Source organism: Cetorhinus maximus, chromosome 2, assembly GCF_964194155.1.
Source record: "Cetorhinus maximus chromosome 2, sCetMax3.hap1.1, whole genome shotgun sequence".
In the NCBI taxonomy this organism is placed as follows: Eukaryota; Metazoa; Chordata; class Chondrichthyes; order Lamniformes; family Cetorhinidae; genus Cetorhinus; species Cetorhinus maximus.
In genome coordinates this window covers 175,873,106-175,896,700 of record NC_135880.1, presented here as the reverse complement: position 1 = coordinate 175,896,700, position 23,595 = coordinate 175,873,106, and the positions used below count along the sequence as shown (strand labels likewise).

The 23,595-nt window shown below is 43.9% G+C and overlaps 1 protein-coding gene and 1 long non-coding RNA gene across 22 annotated transcripts in view; one reads left to right on the top strand and one right to left on the bottom strand.

The window, feature by feature from the left end:
• susd1 (sushi domain containing 1) overlaps positions 1-23,595 on the bottom strand; it is a 96,344-nt gene that overhangs the window by 62,787 nt on the left and 9,962 nt on the right. For 19 of the 21 annotated variants that reach the window (XR_013580642.1, XR_013573337.1, XR_013573338.1 and 16 more), the window contains 5 exons: positions 15,767-15,946; positions 13,538-13,717; positions 10,816-10,995; positions 8,898-9,077; positions 6,929-7,108 (listed from right to left, as the gene is read on the bottom strand). Coding sequence is in view for 17 of the 21 variants with exons in the window: in XM_078529057.1 (XP_078385183.1) it covers positions 6,929-7,108; positions 8,898-9,077; positions 10,816-10,995; positions 13,538-13,717; positions 15,767-15,946 (900 nt within the window). In the remaining 4 variants the exon portion in view is untranslated. The remainder of the gene's footprint in view (positions 1-6,928; positions 7,109-8,897; positions 9,078-10,815; positions 10,996-13,537; positions 13,718-15,766; positions 15,947-23,595) is intronic. The other 2 variants (XM_078529003.1, XM_078528992.1) reach the window with 2 other exon arrangements.
• Positions 18,389-22,514, top strand: LOC144667743 (uncharacterized). The gene is made up of 3 exons (XR_013573371.1): positions 18,389-18,811; positions 20,280-20,413; positions 22,095-22,514. It is a non-coding gene; the product is annotated as an uncharacterized LOC144667743 (long non-coding RNA).

The following is a 23,595-nucleotide window of genomic DNA, read 5'->3' as shown; positions in this document are numbered from 1 at the left end:
AAAGGCTGTTCATAGTGAGGCCGACCCTCAGAACGAGGACAGATAAAAGGCAAGACGAGACAGACAGGTATTTCATTAAAAAAGATCTGGAATGATAAGTAATTACGCTGCTAAGATAGTAGCTTGTATAGACAGTAAAATAAACAAATTGTCAGTCCCTTTCTCAGCAATCAAAAGAACACTTCACACCCATTTTACTAGAAAGAATTTGATCGCTTATCTTTGGGAGGTCTAGCCTGGCTGAGAGGTATTTGGAGACTAGGTGCTGTGCAGGATTTTTAAAGGGAAGCTAAAGGAATCTCACTGAAACCAAGGGCTGAATTTTGCCGTCGGTGAGCAGGGGGCAGGGCCTGCTCGCCGACGCGCAAAATGACGCGGGATGATGTCAGGTAGAACCCCTGACATCACCCCGCCCCATTTAAATATTCAGGAAGGCGGGGGCACAGCCAAATCAGCTGTGCACCCGCCGACCTGCCAATGGCCAATTGAGGCCATTGACAGGATAATTAAAACAATTAAAGGACCAGCGGCGGGATGAGGTTTCATGTTGGGTTTAAATAACTTTAACAAAGTTTGAGTGAAATTTATTAACATGTCCCATCTCGTGTGACATTGTCACATGAGGGGGACATGTTAAGGATTTTTTTATTTTTCTATTTTTAATGTTTGTACAACTTTCAGCGATCTCCCTGAGGCAGCACTTAACCTCAGGGAGATGTGTGCTCTTTCGTGCGCATACGTGAAAGAGCGCAGTCTTGCTTTGGGGAATCCCCCCCCCCCCACCCCCCCACCCCCCCCCCCCCCCCCCCCGCCCGCACAGAAAGCACATAGCGCTTCCCGCCGGACGTCATGTTGGGCGGGCCTTAATTGGCCCACCCACTTAAAATGGCGGCGGTGCCCGCTTCTATGGCAGGGATCGGCTCCCCGCCCGCCAGAGTTTGGGTTGGGCCCGCCCACCTGACAGGCAGAAAATTCTGCCCCAAGATGCCAGGAATATTGGAGAAACTGATCTTCACCTTGCTTATGCCAAATAAAACAACTCTGATGCGGGGAGCTGTGGCAAGTTCTTCACTTTTGGATCATTACAGGAGGATTAATTTGTATTTTTTTGAATGCATTAATTCCAACCGTAACAGCCAGCTGCTCTATGCATTTACCTTATTTGAATTAAAGGAGCTTAACAATTATATGGGAGGACATCCCACCTAACGTTTGCTCGGCCTGCCTTCTGTGATATTGAAAAAGACAAGGATATCCAATACTGATCACGAGGATACTACAGTTACAATAGCCTGGTTATGATATTGTGCAAGCAATTATCGGGCAGTGTGAGTCAACTCCCATATTTCCTCTGGTGGGGTAGTCCAAGACAAAGGGGCATAACCTTAAAATTGGAGCTTGGCCATTTGGTGTGATGTCCGGAAGCACTCCTTCCACTCCAAAGGGTAGCTGAAATATGGAATTCACGCCCCCAAAAAGCTGGTGAGGCTGGGGTGTTAATCGAAAATGTCAAAACTGAGATTGACAGGTTTTTGTTAGGCAAGGTAATAAGGGTTACGGTACTGAGGCCAGTAGATAGATTTGAGATGCAGATCAGCTATGAACAGCAAAACAGGCTCGAGGGGCTGAATGGCTTCCTCCTGTTCTTATGTTCATAGCAAAATGCTCAGACTGCACATGGGAGCAACTGCTATCACTGAACTGGAAAATATATCTATAGCAGAATCCAAATTTGCAACAAATTGTTACAATCCCAGTTAGAAACTTTTCTTAACAAGTTATTTACTGAAAGGATGAAGCCACCAAGATTTCATGGTTGAAAACAGAAGAATTTTTATTGTACAAGAGTCAAACAAAGCAAACACTAAATATTGTCTTATGTACCCTCCTATACTCTAAAACATAGAATTAATATGCATTAAATATGAATTAACAAGCAAATTGCAGTTGATTATAAACTATAAACTGCACATTAAATGACAGATACAACTAAGACAGATCTTACGAATTGGCTCAGCAGACTACTCATAGTATAGGTTATCAAACTCAGTCACTAAGTCCTTCAAAACTCTAAATTCCTTATGAAGTATTTCAGCTTCTCTCCTTCTAGGGGGTACCCTGATCCCCAGCTGACAGCAGCGCACAACCAACCTGAGTTCCACAGGCACCGTGTTCTCCTAAAATGGCACCCATCTGCAGAACCTCCTCAACTCAGTCTGCATGGCATAGATCAACCAATGTTATCTTCAAGTAACAGAAACAGCAGCAGCAACTGCACATTTGCTTATTCTCAGCTTCTGGATCTAGATGTTGTCTTCTTCAGCCTACCTGTACTGCACCACTGGACTCATCATCTACTGAGCTTTGATGGCTCTGTCTCCTTTTATATATCTTCAACCAGAAGTTTTGGTTTCCAACCTCAGTTTCAGTTTTAACTTCCTGAGAAACTGGGGGGTCAGTTTCCTTTTTCAGTTTCCATTTTTCAATTAGGGTCTGTCTTAAAAAAATACAAGCTTTTCCCAAAGATTCCATTATAAAATAGGATTATAATAGGATTTATCATAGGATTGATGCTGCAGTGACCAAGCTATTCTTAACATTTGTGTCTTTGTCTATCTGGAATACAATCCACTCCTCTTAATTCAGAATTATTTAATTTGAATTAACCAATAATTCAATATTTTTAGCATTGAAATCCCAATTTCCCACATTATTTAAGTTTCTAAAAATTAATTTATAGGATGTGGGCTTCACTGGCTGGGCCAGCATTTATTGCCCACCCCTAGTTGCCGTTGAGAAGGTGGTGGTGAGCTGCCTTCTTGAACCGCTGCAGTCCATGTGGTGTAGGTACACCCACAGTACTCTTAGGAAGGGAGTTCCAGGATTTTGACCCTGCAGCAGTGAAGGAACGGCGATATATTTCCAAATCAGCATGGTGGGTGGCTTGGAGGGGAACTTCCAGGCGGTCGGGTGTTCCCATCTATCTGCTGCCCTTGTCCTTCTAGATGGTAGTGGTCATGGGTTTGGAAGGTGCTGTCGAATGAGTGAACTCCTGTAGTGCATCCTGCTGGTGGTACACACCGCTGCTACTGTGCATCGGTGGTGGAGGGAGTGAATGTTTGTGGATGTGGTGCCAATCAAGTGGACTACTTTGTCCTGGACAGTGTCCAGCTCCTTCAGTGCTGTGGGGGAGGCATCCAGGCAAGTGGGGAGTATTCCATCACACTCCTGACTTGTGCCTTGTAGATGGTGGACAGGCTTTGGAGAGTCAGGAGGTGAGTTACTCGCCACATGATTCCTAGCCTCTGACCTGCTCTTGTAGCCACAGCATTTATATGGCTAGTCCAGTTCAGTTTCTGGTCAATGGTTGATAGGGGGTGATTCAGTGATGGTAATGCCATTAAACGTCAAGGGGCGATGGTTGGATTCTCTCTTGTTGGAGATGGTCATTGCCTGACACTTGTGTGGTGCGAATGTTACTTGCCACTTGTCAGCCCAAGTCTGGATATTGTCCAGGTCTTGCTGCATTTGTACATGGACTGCTTCAGTATCTGAGAATGGTGCTGAACATTGTGCAATCATGGGTGAGAATCCCCATTTCTGACCTTATGATGGAAGGAAGGTCATTAATGAAGCAGCCGAAGATGGTTGGGCCTAGGACGCTACCCTGAGGAACTCCTGCAATGATGTCCTGGAGCTGAGATGATTGACCTCCAACAACCACAACCATCTTCCTTTGTGCTACATATGACTGCAACCAGCGGAGAGTTTTCCCCCTGACTTCCATTGACTCCAGTTTTGCTAGGGCTCCTTGATGCCACATTCTGTCAAATGCTGCCTTGATGCTAAGAGCAGTCACTCTCACCTCACCTTGGGAGTTCAGCTCTTTTGTCCATATTTGAACCAAGGCTGTAATGATGTCAAGAGCTGAGTGGCCCTGGCGGAACACAAACTGGGCGTTAGTGAGCAGGTTATTGCTAAGCAAGTGCAGCTTGATAGCACTGTTGATGACCCCTTCCATTACTTTACTGATGATCGAGAGTAGACTGATGGGGCGGTAATTGGCCAGGTTGGATTTGTCCAGCTTTTTGTGTACAGGACATACCTGGGCAATTTTCCACATATCCAGGTAGATGTCAATCTTGTAGCTGTACTGGAACAGCTTGGCTAGGGGCGCGACAAGTTCTGGAGCACAGGCCATCAGTACTATTGCTGGAATATTGTCAGGGTCCATAGCCTTTGCATTATCCAGTGTCTTCAGATATTTCTTGATATCACGTGGAGTGAATCAAATTGTTTGAAGACCTCCGCTTGGGACCTCCGGAGCTGGCCGAGATAGATCATCCACTCAGCACTTCTGGCTGAAGATTGCAGCAAATGCTTCAGCCTGATCTTTTGCACTGATATGCTAGGCTCCTCCATCATTGAGGATGGGGATATTTGTGGAGCCTCCTCCTCCAGTGAGTTGTTTAATTGTCCACCACCATTCACGACTGGATGTGGCAGGACTGCAGAGTTTAGATCTGATCCGTTGGTTGTGGGATCACTTAGCTCTGTCTATCACTTGCTGCTTATGCTGTTTGGCACACAAGTAATCCTGTGTTATAGCTTCACCAGGCTGACACCTCATTTTTAGGTATGCCTGGTGCTGCCCCTGGCATGCCCTCCTGCACTCTTCACTGAACCAGGGTTGATCCCTTGGCTTGATGGTAATGTTAGAGTGGGGGATATGTCAGGCCATGAGGTTACAGATTGTGTTTGAGGACAATTCTGCTGCTGCTGATGGCCTATAGCACCTCATGGATGCCCAGTTTTGAGTCACTAGATCTGTTCAAAATCTATCCCATTTAGCATGGTGGTAGTGCCACACAACACGATGGAGGGTATCTTGAATGTGAAGACGGGATTTCATCTCCACAATGACTGTGCGGTGGTCACTCCTACCGATACTGTCATGGACAGATGCATCTGCGGCAGGCAGGTAGGTGAGGATGAGGTCAAGTAAGTTTTTCCCTCACCACCTGCCGCAGACCCAGTCTAGCAGCTATGACATTTAGGACCCGGCCAGCTCGGTCAGTAGTGGTGCTACCGAGTCACTCTTGGTGATGAACATTGAAGTCCCCCAACCAGAGTACGGTCTGCACCCTTGCCACCCTCAGTGCTTCCTCCAAGTTGTGTTCAACATGGAGGAGCACTGATTCATCAGCTGAGGGAGGGCGGTACGTGGTAATCAGCAGGAAGTTTTCTTGCCCATGCTTGAACTGATGCTACGAGACTTCATGGGGTCCGGAGTCGATGTTAAGGACTCCCAGGGCAACACCCTCCAGACTGTATAGCACTTTGCTACCACCTCTGCCTTGCTGGTGGGACAGGACATACCCAGGGATAGTGATGGTGGAGTCTGGGACGTTATCTGTAAGATATGATTCCATGAGGATGACTATGTCAGGCTGTTGCTTGACCTACTGTGAGACAGCTCCACCAATTTTGGCACTAGCCCCCAGATGTTAGTAAGGAGGACTTTGCAGGGTCAACAGGTGCCTAGGTCAATGCTGGGTGGTCCATCCAGTTTCATTCCTTTTTTGTGACTTTGTTCCAACTAAGTGGCTTTCTAGGCCATTTCAGAGGGCATGTCAGAGTCAACCACATTGCTGTGGGTCTGAGATCACATATAGGCCAGACCAGGTAAGGACAACAGATTTCCTTCCCTCAAGGGCATTAGGGAACCAGATGGGTTTTTACAACAATCAACAATCACTAGACTTTTAACTCTATATTTTTATTGAATTAAAATTCCACCATCTGCTGTGGCAGGATTTGAACCCAGGTCCCCAGAGCATTACTCTCAGTCTCTGGATTGCTAGTCCAGCGACAATATCACTACACCATTGTTTGCATTATTTAAGGGGACTTGACAGAGTGGATGCTGAGAGGATGTTTCCCCTTTTAGAGACTAGAACTAGGGCATGCAGTTTAAAAATAAGGGGCCTCCCATTTAAGACAGAGATTAAGAGATTTTTTTTCTCTCAGAGGGCCGTGAGTCTGTGGAGAATGGTGGAGGCAGGGTCATTGAATATTTTTAAGGCAGACGTAGATTCTTGAGTGACAAGGGAGTCAAAGGGTAAGAAGAAAAGTGGAGCTGAGGCTACAGTCAGATCAGCCATGATCTTATTGAATAATGGAACAGGCTTGAGGGGCCGAATGGCCTACTCCTGTTCCTAATTCATATGTCTGTATGTTTTCAATTCAAATTGCTGGATAATTCTAACACAGTAAACAATTTTGGATCAAAATTGCTGTCATTTCTTCCACAGAATCACAGTATGTGAGCTGAAATGATAAATACAACCAGTTTTTCCAGGAAGAAGGATTTTCCCTTATCCTGTTGTCAGCATAGAGGCTAATGATATTTACAGGGCGAAATTTTACTGCAGTGGGATTTTACGTTCCCACCAAGGACAATGAGGTTTAGAATGTCTCGCCGCATTTCACGGCCCCATCCCCACTGAAACAGGGCCGTAAAATTCTGCCCACAGTGTGCAGATGTCAATACTGACTTCCCTCATATTAGTATGAATTGTATATAAATTGTGTTTTATTGTTTTCAGGTCGTGGGTGTTAACTGGGCATTCACTTGAGCCCCCTATAAAAAGACAAGGACTAAATATGTGGTTTTGGGGTAAGGAGGTGCATTCTTGTAAAGCATAACTCTGCAAATAACTATAACAGTGTGTAAATATTGTCTCCATTCCATCCTTCACCAATTGGCTTTCTGGACTATAACAGTTAATGTGACAGGGTAAACCGAAACAGGAATGTAGGCAATCCAGGGGATGTGACAAGAGTGAAAGGAAATCAAAAATGTAAAGTGACTACTCGACATTGTTTATGAAGTCTCTTAGTCTCAGCCAGATGAACAAACACTGACCTTTGCATTCCAGGTTTGCTCCTTCCCATTGTCCCTGGGCAGAGCAGATTGATGTGACATTTCCTCTCAAATGTAAATAGCCAACTTGGCACTGGTACACGACTGTACTTCCATATGTTGTATTACCTGGTGGATTTTGCACTGTGTACTGTAAGACGGGAGGAGATCCACACTCCACAGCTGAAGAGAGACAAAACACGTTAGAACTCTAACGTAGAATCAGCTCCAGGCAGCTTGAGTAAATATACACAAGCGTTTCCTTATCCTTACCAGAAGTAGATTCTACTGACCCATTCCACCAGGTTACCAAAGATTTCTTATTGAATTAAACCACTATCAGAGTTAGAGCATCTTTTAAACAGCTATTAACTCCAAGTTTGCTGTTTTCTAATTGTACCAAGCCAACAGAAAGATGAATATTAATAGAAAACGAGGACCAAAATTTTCAACCTCTGGAACCTGACAGCCTTTCCACAATTTGAGCTTTGCATGCAACGCTTTATTATTTATTCCAAGTATGTTATGTTAATTAGCAGCAAAATCCTGCTTTAGGCCTTTGTTAACCTTCATTCTTCTTCCTCTAGTGCGAGAAGCTATGGGATATTATTATAATTACAAGTTAGCTAATACTGGAGGAGACTGATACAAATGATTTATGGTCAGTACCACAAAGGGGCACGATTCATATTCCATTGCACTTTTCAATATATCTATTCTGCTTAATTTAACTACTTAATGCTCAGCATTACAATAAATGAAAGTTTGAAACTGCATAAATATGAATTAATACTGACACACAGATTGCAATATTTCAATGACACCATGTTTAGTATAAGGGTCTGGCAGATATGGGGTTAATCTGGGACTGAATACAGTGCTGCCCACACAGTGATGTAAGGGAGCACATGACTCCACCCAGGGTCAGTCTAGTGTTGGACAGAGCTTTGTGTACCAGTCCCTTTCTAACAGCACTGTGGGTGTACCTACACCACATGGACTGCAGCAGTTCAAGAAGGCAGCTCATTAGCACCTTCGCAAGGGCAAGTAGGGATGGGTAATAAATGCTGGGCCAGCCAGCGAAGCCCACATACTGTGCGAGAATTAAGAAAAAAACATGGAGACAACTCCTGGCTCGCACCCTTTACTGTATATTTGTAAATGGTTCTAAGAGTTAATAAAGACTTAAGTTAGCCTACGTATGATTACAAAGACTTCTTGAGACCTAATAAACTGTATTCAACACCGTTCAGCATTACAATAAATGAAAATTTGAAACTGCGTAAATATGAATGAATACTCTCGCACAGATTGCAATATTTCATTTACGCCATGTAAGTGTTATTTCCCAGAGCTGCTGCTTCACGTTCTGATTTTAAATAAAAAAGTTATTAGTCAATTTCTAGAAAATTGATTTGGCCCCTTAAGCAACTTCTGCCACCTAGAAGGACAAGGGCAGCAGACCCATGGGAACAGCACGCCCCACAAATTTGCTCCTGGTCACATTCTATCCCGATTTGGAAATATATCACCGTTCCTTCACTGTCATTGGGTCAAAATCCTGGTACTCCCTTTCTAACAGCACTATGGGTGTACCTACACCACATGGACTGCAGCGGTTCAAGAAGGCAGCTCACCACCACATTCTCAAGGGCAATTAGGGATGGGCAATAAATGCTGGCCCAGCCAGCGATGTCTACATCCCATGAATGAGTACGAAAAATGTTGCCATGGCATTTTATAAGTTATTTGGGTTCAGCCGATGGTATAGAATCTCAAACTGGATTTACCAGGGATTGTCCTGACACATGTAAGAACATAATTGCTGTAAATTTGGATACTAATTTCCTTGACAACAAGCGTTACATAGATAAAAAGAAACATTAAGTTTGACTCAAGCGAAATAAATTTTAGAGTTACTGTTGGAGCATTTTAGTCTTAGTTTAACTTAATAACATTCTGGAGCACTGACATGCACATTCCAGGTTTGCTCCTTCCCACTGCCCCTGGGCAGAGCAGATGGATGTGTTGTTTCCTCTCACATGCACATAGCCAACCTGGCACTGGTACACGACTGTACTTCCATAGGTTGTGTTAACTGGGGGATATAGCGCTGTGTTCAGTAAAGCTGATGGTGATCCACAGTCAACAGCTGAGGAGACACAAGGAGACATTAGTTAAAATCATTTCGCTGTATTAAAACAAAAGGCTATCATTGGAGGCTCACACCTGGGATCTTTCTAATCTGTGCAACCTTCTGCCACATCCCATGGTGCATTTACCCACTGGCCCGTTGTGCTTGCTGCTATCAACATTTCTATTTTCTGATCATAGACTTTACATTCTCCAAATGATATCAGCTGTTTCTACTTGAGGGAAGAGGAGGTGATGACTCTCATATTCCACACACTATATACACCCTGTTTGTTTGTGTGTCTCCAGTAGGCAATCTCGAGAGTGTAGAATGCAATCAACATACAGTTTAATGTTCCTTCTGAAAGACAACATCTCCAACAATATAGCGCTCCACTAGCTACGTACTCAAATCTGCAATGGGACCCATAATCTCAGAAGAGGGAGTGCTACCAACAGAGGGATGTTGACATTAGACATCCCTCATAAATCAGGCATAGAATATTACAGCACAAAAGGAGGCCTTTCAGCCCATTATGCTTATGCTAAGTCTTTGAAAAAGCATCCGATTAGTTTCAGTCCCCCACTCCTTTCTCACAGTCCTGCAAATTTTCCCCTTCCAAGTATTTATCCAATTCTCTTTTGAAAGTTTCGATTGTAACTATTTTCACCCTCCTTTTCGACGGTGCGTTCTAGTTCATAACAACTCAATGCGTGAAATGCTTTTCTTCAAGTCTTCTCTGGTTCTTTTGCCAATTATCTTAAACCTGTGTCCTCTGGTTACCAACCCTTCAGCCACTGAAAAGGGTTTACCCTATCAAAACCCTCCATGATATTGAACTAATTTCCCCTTAAGCTTCTGACATCTCCAGTTGCTCTGGTCTCTCCAAACAGCTGAAGTCTTTCTTCTCTGATACATACTAATAAATCTCCTCTGCACTCTCTCCAAGGTTTTTACATCCTTCCTAAAGTGAGATGTCCAGAATTGGTCACAATATTCCAGCTGAAGTCTAACCAGTGTTGTAAAAAAGTTTAACATACCCTATTTGTTTTTGTACTCTCTGCTTTTATTTATAAGGCCAAGAATTCTGTCCATTTTTTTAAACAGCCTCCTCAACTTGTCCCACCACCTTCAAAAACTTGCAAAAGACACCCCTTTCTGTTCTTGTGCCCTCTTTAACATTGTACTATTTAGCTTATATTGCTCTCTATTCTTTCATCCTAACACAAAGAAGAATTGATGTAGGGTTTATCTGGAAGTTTGACTCAATTGGGAGAAAAAGTAGGTGAGAGCTTGAACATCGCTGAAAAGAGAGAGACATGTTGTCGAAGCTTTTCGTCTTGCACTCATCAGGACAAACGCAAGAATGCCAAATTTCAAAGGGAGCAACAATTTATACCACAGGAGAAATGGGTGCTGATATGAGGACTATGTTCAAGCCTCACACCTTTGCTAAATTACTCGGGAGCTTGCAGAATCTGTAGTTCCCTGTTGCTTTCACCATGGCAATGCCTCAATGAATTAGAGTCGACTTGCCAACTAATCAGTACTCTTTTGCTCCTGTAGTTTAAATTGTTGTGATTGTTTGAAATTTGGCATTCTTGCATTTGTCCTGTTGAGTGCAAGATGAAAAGCTTCAGCAACATGTCTCCCTTTTCAGCAATATTCAAATTAGGTGAGAGAAAAATCACAAATATCGTAATTGATGGAACATTATTTGCCTATGATTTTACTTGGAACATTCTGTAGTACATACCCTTACATTCCTGGTTTGCACCTTCCCATTGTCCCCGGGCAGAGCAGATGGATGTGTTGTTTCCTCTCACATGCACATAGCCAACCTGGCACTGGTACATGACTGTACTTCCATAGGCTGTGTTAACTGGGGGATATAGCACTGTGTTCAGTAAAACTGGCGGTGATCCACAGTCAACAGCTGAGGAGACACAAATTGTGTATAAAATTATAATTAAAAGCTATGTTTCTGGTCCTACCTTTGCATTGAAGTTTATAACTATGCCAAAGATTGTAAATTATCATGCGGTAGATGAATACCGCAGAGTACATTTTCATCTTCACCGCTTGACTGACACGCTAGTGTATTACTGAGGGAGTGCTGCACTGTCGGCGTACTACCCTTCTGCCCTCTTGGATGAGCATGAAATATCCCATGGTAACTTGCGAAGAAGGAAAAGGGAGTTCTCCCCGGTGTCCTGGCCAGCATTTATAGTTCAAGCAACACCACTAAAAACGTATGATCTGGTCATTATCATATTGCTATTTATGGGATCTTGCTGTGTGCCAATGTCCTGTCATGTTTCCTACATTTCAACACTTCCAAAGAGGCTGCAGCATTTTGGGATGTTTTGAGGTTGTGAAAGGTGCTGTGGATGTGCATGTCTGTCTTTCTATTCTATAACAGATAGTTAGATGATCTACCACACCAATGTAGTGAAGACGATCACTTTAAACCCTCAGAATGCTGAAAACATTTTGCATTATGCAACAGCACAGAATTCCTTGTCCTCCACTGGTTTTCAAACTTCTTTGTGAGTGCATACCCTCCTGTAGATGTTGATACATTCCTGGCCACTCTGCTTTAACTCCAGGGTGAACTCCCCCAAGCACAAATATTGTTATCATTACAGAAAACATGTTCATTAGTGTACACCATCAGGTATAATGTATGCCAAGCCAGCAAACACAGAAGAAAATTAGGAGCTATTGGCAATAATACAGGAAGAAAGGTTGTTTCTAAGATGGAAGGAAAGATTTGTATTAATACTGCGCCTTTCACAACCTCAGAATATTCCAAAATGCTTTCCAACCAGTTGTGTAGTGTTTTTACCGTTGCAATGTAGGAAATGAAGCAGTCAATTTGCACACAGTAAGCTCCCATAAACAGCAATTGTGAAAATGACCAGATATTCTGTTTCAGTCAATTCATTTGAGGGATAAATATCAGCCAGGACACATGGGAGAACTGGTCACTGTTATGTGGTCAAGTGGTAAGTGCATAATGAGCTATTATAGAAAACGCTCCATGACCTATGACCAACCTGGGTTGGCATTCTGTTTTGGTGTAATCAGTATATTAGAGGCTTTAATGTGATATGCCTTACCTGGGTAGAAGAACAGCCAGCAAACTCTGCCAGGCAGCACCATAACTGATACATTCCCACACCGCAGAGAATGTGGTGCAATTAATCTGGCTCCAAATTTCTCATCTGCCAAATCCATAACAGGATATCTCTGGACTGTGCAGGCAAGTTATGAAAATCAAAGTACCAGGTATCGTATTACTTCACTGGTATCTACGCAGTGGGGAGATCTTGATTACTCTCACCCTAGTGTCACAAAACTTGACGAACACTCATGTAAGAGTGACACTCATGAAGGAAATGACAAAGTCAGCATCACTCCTGGGACAGGGGTTGCATGGGTAGTGCAATGGGGCATTATTTACATTTAGGGCTGAATTTATTCGGTCCATTGAGGCCGGGCTGGGAGGCAGGAGGGCTGACAAAATGGCGTGGGAGGGCGTTGGGAGGGGAGCGCGGCAGGCAGCATGGCATGTGGCAGGAAAGTTGGCAGCTCAGGCGCCCACGCGACAGCCAATTGAGCCACATAATGGCCCAATAATGGGTGGCCACATCCCACCAGGCACATTGCCCACACAGGATTGTCCGCCTCCATGTGATTCCTGGGTGGGGCGGTGGGGGGGGTGGTTGGTCCACCTTGACGGGGACTCCATGGCCCATGGAGACCCAGTAGTAATCCAGAGACCCATGTTAATGCTTTGGGGGCATGGATACAAATCCCACCAGGGCAGCTGGTGGAACTTAAATTCAATTGATAAACCTGGAATATCAAGCCAATCTCAGTGATGATGACCATGAAACCATTGCCGATTATCATAAAAACCCATCTGGTTCACTAATGTCCCTCAGGGAAGGAAATCTGCCGTCCTTACCCGGTCTGGCCTACATGTGGCTCCAGACCCACTGCAATGTGGTTGACACTTAACTGCCCTTTAAAATGACTCAGTAAGCCTCTCAGTTCAAGGGCAATTAGGGATGGGCAACAAATGCTGGCCTTGCCAGTGATTCCCACATCCTATCAAAGAGTTTTAAAAAAGCAATGGCTCTACTGGTGTACCACAAATACTACACCTCCCACTGATCGCCAGAGAGTGCCTGCCCAGCTTCCCGATAAAGACATAGCCACCCTTCGAGGGTCACTAGCCATCAATGCACCCTCACCCCAAAGCTGCAGCTATGGCTGCGGCCACCGCTCCTGGTGGCACTGCCAAAGCTGCTGATTGGGCCAGCAGCTCCTGGGGGTGGACCACCATCCATCTGTTAATTAGCTGCCACTGGCAAGGGTCCTGCCAATCACTGGGACTTGACCTACAGCAGAAAAACTCAGGTCCTTGTCTCAGTTTAACTCGGGTTCAGAAATATTTCTGGAGCACTGACCTTCACATTCCATGTTTACTCCTTCCCACTGCCCCTGGGCAGAGCAGATGGATGTGTTGTTTCCTCTCACACGCACATAGCCAACCTGGCACTGGTACATGACTGTACTTCCATAGGTTGTGTTAACTGGTGGATATGACACTGCATTCAGTAAAGCCGGTGGTGATCCACAGTCAACAGCTAAGGAGAGACAATGAAGGATAATTAAGATTATTTAATTGTATTAAAAGAAAAAGCTATATTTGGGGATCTTCCTGGGGTATTTCTGTCTGTATGACTTACTGCCATGTTACAAGGTACATTTTCTCACTGAGAACTAAAAACAATTTATATTTATATTGCAGGAAACACAGGAAAAGACACAGAGGTTTTTGTTTGGCCAGGATTGCATAGGGATGTAGTCAAATTCTGTAGAACCTGTCATGCATGTCAAATAACAGGAAAACCACAAGCAGTGATTAAGCTGGTGCCTTTAATCCCAATACCAGCATTTGAAGAGGCTTTTACCAAGGTCATGATTGACAGTGTAGGACCCCTCCCTAAGACTAAAAGTGGAAAGCAGTGTTTATTGACAATAATGGATGCGTCTACCAGGTTTCCTAAAGCGATACCTTTAAGAAATATTACGACTAAGAAGATTGTGCAGGAGTTAATTAAATCTTTCACACGATATGGGTTTCTGTACCTTAATGGAGATTAGTTTGGGAATTTGTTAAAAGCTATGATCATAGTAATTTGTAGCCATGTGTATATATTTAACTTGTGTAAATTAATCAAATGTTTCATTTAGCTTAATATAAAACCTCTCAAGAACTGGTGGTATGATTCCTGAATTTAGAGTCACATCTCAAACATAAAACTTAAAATTATAGGTTATGACAGTTCTTTAAAGTATCCCTCTGGAATTTTTAAATAACTCAGTTTTACCAACTGCTTGGTCATAACACAGAGTTACATAAGGAGATATTAGGTGAGATGACCAAAAGCTTGGTCAAAGAGGTAGATTTTAAGGAGCATCTTAAAGGCTAAAAGTGAAGCTAAGCTTAGGGAGGGAATTCCAGAGCTTTGGGCCTAGGCAACTTGAGGCACAGTCAGTAAAGCTGGTGGTGATCCACAGTCGACAACTGCAGAGAGACAAACTCAAAGCACAGCCACCAATGGTGGAGCAATTAAACTTGGGGATGCACAAGAGGCCAGAATTAGAGGAGCACAGAGATCTTGGAGGGTTGACGGGCTGGAGGAGGTTACAGAGATAGGGAGGGGCAAGGCCATGGAAGAATTTGAAAATAAGAGTGAGGGTTTTAAAATCAAGACATTGCCTGATCAGGAGCCAATGTAAATCAGCGAGGACAGGGACTTGGAGTGACTGAAGACACGGGCAGCATATTTTTGGATGACCTCAAGTTTACAGAGGGAGGATGTGAGAGACCAGCCAGGAGTGCTAGAAGGTTCCAAGAGCAGCTGAACCGTGACAGGGGCAGAGTTGGGCGATATTACAGAGGTAGAAATAGGTGGCCATAGTAATGGTGCAGATATGTAGTCAGAAGCTCATCCTGGTGAGAGGGCACAAATACAATGCCAAGATTGCGAACTGAGTGCTTTAGTCTGAGACTGTCGCCAGGGAAAGGGACTGAGTCGGTAGCTAGTGAACGGAGTTTGGAGTGGGGACCAAATACAATGGCTTCAGTCTTCCCAATATTTAATTGGAGGAAACTTCTGTTCATCCAGTACTGCTTGTAGGAGAAACAGTCTTATAACTTAGCAACACAGGAGGAGTTGAGAGAGGCGGTGGTGAGCTCGAGCTGGGGGTTATCAGAGTACACGTGTAAAGAAATGCTGTGCTTTTGGATGATGTCACTGAGGGGCAGCATGAGGATGAGAAATGGAAGAGGGAAAACCAGAGGGAACAGTGTGGGAGTGGGAAGAGACCCTATTTCATGTGATTCTCTGGCTACAATTAGATAGATAAGAACAGAACATAGGTGAGAACAGTCCCATCTGACTGGAAGATAATAGAGAGGCATTGGAGGAGGTTGGCGTGGCCAACTGTGTCAAAAAGAACGAGTTACTATTCAATAACAATTTAATTTTTCTATCTCTCATACTGTCACATTTACTGACAAACTGTTACAACTGGGAAGGAAATTATAAATACAGATTCTCTCTCAGAATGTAGTTTATGCTTAGTCATAGTTTGACTCGGGTTTGGAAACATTCTGGAGCACTGACCTTTACATTCCAGGTTTGCTCCTTCCCACTGCCCCTGGGCAGAGCAGATGGATGTGTCGTTTCCTCTCACACGCACATAGCCAACCTGGCACTGGTACATGACTGTACTTCCATAGGTTGTGTTAACTGGTGGATATGGCATGGAGTTCAATGAAGCTGGTGGTGATCCACAGTCAACAACTGTAGAGAGACATACCCAAGTTAGTTAGTTTTTATCTTAGTGTTTAATTTGACTGCCACTTCTCTTCAAGGAATGTCTACTTTGAAAAAGTATTGCTCTTCTCTCTGACAGGATTTCCGCCTCTCTCTTTTGCCCTGTCTAGATTAAGGGTCATACGGACTCGAAACATCAACTGTACCCCTCTCCGCAGATGCTGTCAGACCTGCTGAGTTTTTCCATGTATTTTTGTTTTTGTTTTAGTTTAGAACTGTGTGCATTGCATATATTGTGTACACAAAATGTTATTCCCATGAAATATTTGCCAAGGTAAGGTTGCAGAGCACTAGCGTTAGGTCAGTTTTGGGGTGTAAATTCAATGCGACCTGTTTTCAGGTCTGAAATGAGCAGAGTGTGCCAAAAACCAGAGGCACGAGGCTCACCTGAACTTGGGCCTCAGGCCTGGTCGCGGTGTTGCAGTCAGGCATTGGCTAGCAGCTCAGGAGTTTCACAAGGACAAAGTTGAGGTCCTCAGCAGGGGTGTTCTGGTGGGCCCTGGAGAAGGGGGATTGGAGGGAGGAGGGGTGGTTAGGAGTGAAGGAGAGAGGGAGGGGGCAACTGAGAAGTGGGTCATCAGGAGGAAGGGGGAGGGTTGCTTGAAGGAAGGGACAATCAGAAGGGAAGGGGAGAGCTGGTTGGGAGCCATACATAGCTCATTGGCCTCCATATTGGAGGCTTAGGTGCCTAACTTAAGATTTTAAAATGATCACAGTATCAATGAATCTTTGGCTAATATCTCTAATTTGATTTACACAATGCAATTCTGGGCATCCACTGAGAGAGAAACTATTGGCTGACTCCACTGCTAATTAGAGCAATGTACTTAGAAAACAATTCCTGAAGGAACACTGACACGCAGCAACACATCCATGAGATGGCAGTCTTTCATTACACACATACGCATACACATACATACACACACACACACACTTCTGAATTTAAAAACTGAACATTTCAGGATGCCGTCATACAAAACATTCTTCCTTGAGTCACAAAAGAGATTTTCTAACACCATTATAGAATCATGGAATGATAACAATACAGAAGGAGTCCATTCAGTCCATCATGCCTGTACTGGCTCTTTGAAAGAGCTATCCAGTTATTTTATTCATTTACGGGTCATGGGCTTTGCTGGCTAGGCCAGCATTTATTGCCCATCCCTAATTGCCCTTGAGAAGGTGGTGGTGAGCTGGCTTCTTGAACCGCTGCAGTCCATGTGGTGTAGGTACACCCACAGTGCTGTTAGGGAGGGAGTTCCAGGATTTTGACCCAGTAACAGTGAAGGAATGACGATATATTTCCAAGTAAGGATGGTGTGTGGCGGGAAGGGGAACTTCCAGGTGGTGGTGTTCCTATCTATCTACTGCCCTTGTCCTTCTAGATGGTAGTGGTCATGGGTTTGGAAGGTGCTGTCTAAGGAGCCTTGGTAAGTTTCTGCAGTGCATCTTGTAGATGGTACACACTGCTGCCACTGTGCGTCGGTGCTGGAGGGAGTGAATATTTGTGGATGGGGTACCAATCAAGTGGGCTGCTTTGTCCTGGATGGTGTCAAACTTCTTGAGTGCTGTGGGAGCTGCACTCATCCAGGTAAGTGGGGAGTATTCCATCACACTCCTGACTTGTGCCTTGTAGATTTGGGGAGTCAGGAGGTGAATTACTTGCCACAGGATTCATAGCCTCTGACCTGCTCTTGTAGACACAGTAATTATATGGCTAGTCCAGTTCAGTTGCTGGTCAATGGTAACCCCCAGGGTTCTGGAGTTGATGTTGAGGACTCCAAGGGCAACTCCCTCCAGATTGTGTGCCATTGTGCCACCACCTCTGCTGAGCCTGTCCTGCCAGTGGGACAGGACATACCCAGGGATGGTGATTGTGGAGTCTGGGACATTATCTGTAAGATATGATTCCATGAGGATGATTATGTCAGGCTGTTGCTTGACTAGTCTGTGAGACAGCTCTCCCAATTTTTGCACTAGCCCCCTGATGTTAGTAAATAGGACTTTGGACGGTTGACAGAGCTGAGTTTGCTGTTGTCATTAGCGGTGCCTGAGTCAATGCCAGGTAGTCCTTCTGGTTTCATTCCTTTTTTGAGACTTTGCAGCCATTTAATATAACTGAGTGGCTTGCTAGGCTATTTCACAGAGCATTTAAGAATCAACCACATTTCTGTGGATCTGGAGTCACATGTAGGCCTGACCAGGTAAGGACTGTTAGGAAATAGAGATAGTTTAAGTAAGTTATAATGGCATTTGTAGGTGTTAGGAATGAATTTTAGCTTTAAAGTTTAAGTTTGATTTGTATTTTTGTGTCTGTGATAAGAGAGGTCAAATGGAGTTTTAGTTCCACTTTAAAAGGCTGCTTGCATTTCTAATGGGGTTTTTTTACAACTGTTGCAGCTAAGTTAAACAAGGGTAGGAGAATTAAATTGCTGCCTAGCAACAGGAGGCCGGAGAGACAGGTCCCTCCCACAGACACACACACAGAAAAAGATAAACAGCAGTTTGTTTCAATTTGGAAGCTGTGAAGTTCGGTTGGTGTTTTTTGAAAGTTGCTGCCAGGAGAGACTAGAGCAAAGGGGACAGATAGCCAGTCCCAAGCTAAAGAAAAACTTCAAAACCCAGGGGAATGTAAGAGGGGAAAGTCCAAAGAAGACGTTCTGATCAAAGGAAGGACAGGAACCTGGAAAAGGTCCTGTTAAGTGAAGCTAAGAGTGAGGGGCAGAGGAAAAGTCTCCAAGCTTCGGATTTAAAGAGACAAAAGCTGCAGAAAGTAGATTTAAAACGAGAACAGTTTGCAAGAGGCAAGAAATTCCAAAGAAACAACTGAAGGTCTGCAATTCTTTGTTATGGGCATATGAAGCAGTGGTGTACTGTTGACATCTGAGTTGATGAAAGAGAGTGTGTGGAAGACAGCTTGAATGCATGTGATGCCTCAGGGAAGAGGAATATTGGAGGGAGAGTTCGAAACCCTGGAAGGCGGCTAAGAGAAAACGTTGGTTTGGGAGAAGATTCCAAAGTGGATTCTTGGAGAGTGGGGATTAGAAACCCTCATGAGAAGGACGGAATTCAGTGAGACTGGTTGGCTCATGGTGTGGCAAGCATCAGGGGGGGAGTTGAGGAGAGATCTATAGCATCTGGTTGAGGTGACATCTGTCACTTGGTTTCAGAGTGTGGTGTGTCTGACCACAGGGTGCCATAGGTGTACAAGGACTGTGTATTTACTGTGAACGTTAAAGGATAAAATAGCTTTTATAACTTGTGTTATCTTTACAAATCTGTATATCTGTAAAGGTATAGTTGTGGGTTTTGTAATATAGTTCAGCTTTTCATGTTGAATAAGTGTTTTTTTTTGTTAAAAGTTCATTAGCTGCCTCTGGTGACTTTGTTCAGTAGCCCCTCTCCACGTATCTAAACAAACAAATAAAAGTTCGATTTATCAAGCCGGGTTCCACCCTGGGACCAGGCTTGTCCAGTGGTGACCTCAGCTGGGAATTGTAGCAAGGACAGCAGATTTCCTTCCCTAAAAGACACTAGTGAACTAGAAGGGTCTTTACAACAATCAACAATGGTTTCATGGTTATCATTAGACTTTTAATTCCAGATTTTTATTGAATTCAAATTCCACCATCTGCCTTGGTTGTGTTTAAACCCGGGTCCCCAGAGCATTACCCTGGGTCTCTGGATTACTAGTCCAGTGACAATACCACTACACCACCGCCTCCCTTTAGTCCAACTCTCCTCCCTGTCCCTTCCCCACAGCCTGCAGATTTTCCCCATTCAAGTATGTATCCAATTCCCTTTAGAATGTTACTATTGAATCTGCTTCCAACACCCTTTCAGGCAGTGCATTCCAGATTATAACAACTCACTGTGTAATTTTTTTTACAATAGGTTAGGGAGAAAACATAATGCACCTCTCTCCAAACCATGATTGGAGACCAAAGCACAACTTGAGCCCATGTATAATCAGTGCATAGGTTTGTATATCCTTTCTAGGAGCATTTCATTGACCTCCAGGTAAAGAAACAAGTGCTGTGTATGTTCAAGCAAACTAGGATAGCTCCTGAGAAATGTCCAAAATTACCTTGTATTCAGCTTTGGGAGAGGAATTTAATTTGATTTTCAAATTCATGAAATTAATTGCATTCAGGCCATTGGTAATCCTGGACTTTTATTAATAGATTTATCCATTATGGTCTTAGTTTTAGCTTTTTCCTCTTTAAAATGAAGGTCACCATATCATGTTACAGCAAAGCGACAGAATTCACAGCTGAGAAACCAACTGTTCCCTCCGCAGGAAAGGATGTTAATCTGCATTCGTGATGTGGAGCCACTCCCTGACGACACTCATTCCCAACTCTGAGGCTTCTCACTATGGCTGAATGCACCACACCATGAGGAGCTGAGACCCTGAGACCAGGAAGATCCCAGGTAACTGTCCATTTCCATGACAAAGTTGAAAAAAATACTTAATGTGCTATAAATTGCTTTGGTCCATCCTGAGGTTGTGAGAGGTGCAATATCAATGCATGTCAATCTTTCTTTCTTCCTGAAGCTTACTCAGACTGTTTCCAACCTTGCTGTTGCGTTTGATCTCAAGATGAGCTTCTGACCACTTATCCACTCCATCGCCAAGATCACCTACTTCCACCTCCGCAACCTTGTCTGATTCCACCATGCTCAGCTCATATGCTGCTGAAGCCTTCGTCTGTGCCTTTGTTACCCCTGGATTTGACAATTCCAATGCTCTCCTGGCAGGTCTCCCATCTTCCACCCTACATAGACTTGTGCTCATTCAAAGCTCTGCTGCCTGTATCTTCACTCACGTCAAGTACCATCCACCCATCACCCCTGTGATTGGTGACTTAAATCAGCTCCAGTCCAACAGCAACTCGATTTTGAAAAATCTCATCCTTGTTTTCAAACCAATCCATGGCCCCTCCCGATCTCTGTAATCTCCTCCAGCCCTGCAACCCTCTGAGATCTCTGAGTTCCTCTAATTCTGGCCTCCTGTACATCCCCAATTTTAATTGCTCCGCCATAGGCGGTCATGCTTTCAGCTGCCTTGGTCCTAAGCTCTGGAATTGCCTCCATAAACCTCTCCACTATGCTATCTCTCTCTCCCATCCATTAAGAGGCACTTTTAAAACCTACTTCTTTGACCAAGCTTTTAGATATCTATCCTGATACTGTATCTCCTTCTGTGGCTGATAATCAACAAGTTTTATTGCTAGACAACACCTCGGGATGTTTTGTTATCTTAAAGGTGTTATATAAATGTATGTTGTTATTGAAGTTATTCTTTCCATCTCATCCTGGGTTGTAATGGTGGTACTATGATCAGCATCAGAGTTCCTGATTTGGAGTGATGTGGGGAGAGGAGCAAAATTATCAGACAGCGTTGTCCATTCATAACCTTTTTTTTAAATTTAATCATGGGTTGTGGGCATTGCTGGCAAGTCCAGCATTTGTTACCCATCCCTATTTGCCCTTGAATTGAGTGGTTTGCTAGGCCATTTTAGAGGCAGTTGAGAGTCACATCTCAGCCAGACCATGAGGTAAAGATGCCAGATTTCCTTCCCTAAAGGACATTTGAGAGCCAGATAGGTTTTTAAGACAACTGATGATAGTTTCCTGGTCACCATTACTGATAGCAGCTTCCAGTTCCAAGTTTTTAATTAAATTTAAATTTCACCAGCTGCTATGGTGGGATTTGCACTTGTGTCCCCAGCACATCAGGCTGGGCATAGGGAATGCTAGTCCAGTGACATTACCACTACACCACCATCACTCCCTGACCTGGTGCATCCAGCTGGAAAGTGAACAGGTGTGGATGTCAAGTGACAATGGATTTGATTCAAGCTCCATTTTGAGATCGCTCATGGCCAATGCCAGTCATTCTCCAGGGTCACACGAGAAAAAACTGACCAGTTTAGCAAAGTGATGGCAAGTGGTTGGCCTTTGTGGAGCTAGACCTCTGCACGGCCTCAACCATGCCTCAGTGGATGAAGCTAAGACATCTCCACAGGTTGAAAGGAAAGCTACCCCAGGCTAAAGCCACATAACCAATAAATCTTTATCTCTTTCCTTCCGTCTTTTTGTGGAGTCAAAGGCTGCTTGCTGCAGACATAGAGAGGTGCTGAAGAAGGTGCAATAAAGATTTCTGAGGATGATACCAGAACTGAGAGGTTGTAAATATCAGGAATAAGTGAACAGGCTGGGGTTCTCTTCTCTAGAAGGCAGAAGGCTGAGGATGACATGATAAAAAGATCTTTAACATTATGAAGGGGTTCAGTAAGGTTAACATCCAGAAGTCATTTCCACTTGAGAAGGAGACCAGAGCTAAATATAAGATAGTCACTAAGATATCCAATCAGGAAATCAGGAGTGACGTCTTCACCCAGGGCATGGTGCGAATGTGGAACTCGCTCTCACAAGGAGTGGATGAGGTGATGAACATAGATGCCTTTAAGTCGAAGACAGATTAGCACATGAAGGGGAAAGAAATAGAAAGATAAGCTCATTAGATAAAGAGGAGTGGAAGAAAGTTTGTGTGGAGCATGGACCAGTTGGGCCAAATGGCCTGTTTCAGTAAATTCAAAGCTGTCGCATTGCAGCGCATGCCCAAATAATCATTATTCATGCATAAGGTGACACAGCGAAGTTGGCAGGCTATCCAAACATGGGGTCATTAAATCCAAGTTCAGCTCGGCTCTGACACAATATTTATATCACTCATTGTCTACCTTTATACCCTCTGCTGTTTTTGACTTGTTAACCACTCCATCCTCCTCCAAAATCCATCTCAGACATTCTGTTCTCTCAAGCCTCCAATCCCCTTGTTACAACAACAAAACAACATTTGATCTGATGAATGCTACTCCCATTTCTGTGCAGCAGATTTTGAGGCTCCTCAATCGTCTTCCTCATTCAGTGCTGACCCTCACCCAAAAGTCTGGAGTCAGCTGCTTATGTACAGTAATGACCTCCCTCCAATTCCATCATTATTCTCAAGTACTCAATAATATGCCAGCACTAAATTATCCTTATAACAGTAACCCTGTACTATTACATTGTGATATGTATCCACTTCCTGCACCAGCTGTCCTTGGTCAGCTTCTAGTAAGCTGTTATATATAATGGGTTCATACTGATTAGGAATTGGCTTGAGACTACATTAATTAAATTTACGCTGGACCCCTTCAACCACTGGAGACCAGAGACTTTCATCACACCAGCCTGGCACAGATTTGAGCCCAGCTCTCAAGAAGGTAGGCTAATGGTTGGCTCAGTGCCCCAGGCTGCCTCCCAGATAGAATCACAGAATGGCCTCGTTCTGTGCTATAGCCATTCACTCCATTGTGCCAGCTCTTTGCAAGAGCACCCCAGATATATTGTTCATATCAAAATGCACAGAGACACAACCATCTACAAATATACGGCATTACTAAAAACTATTCCAGTTCACTTTTGCCAAAATTGGTTTCAAGTTTGAAACAGGAAATTTAGGCCATCTGAATTTTCCAGTTTACAACCAACATCCCAATGGACTTTGCTTTTCTTCCCTACAAATCACAAACACAAAATCACCAAAAAAATGAAACTGATTGATA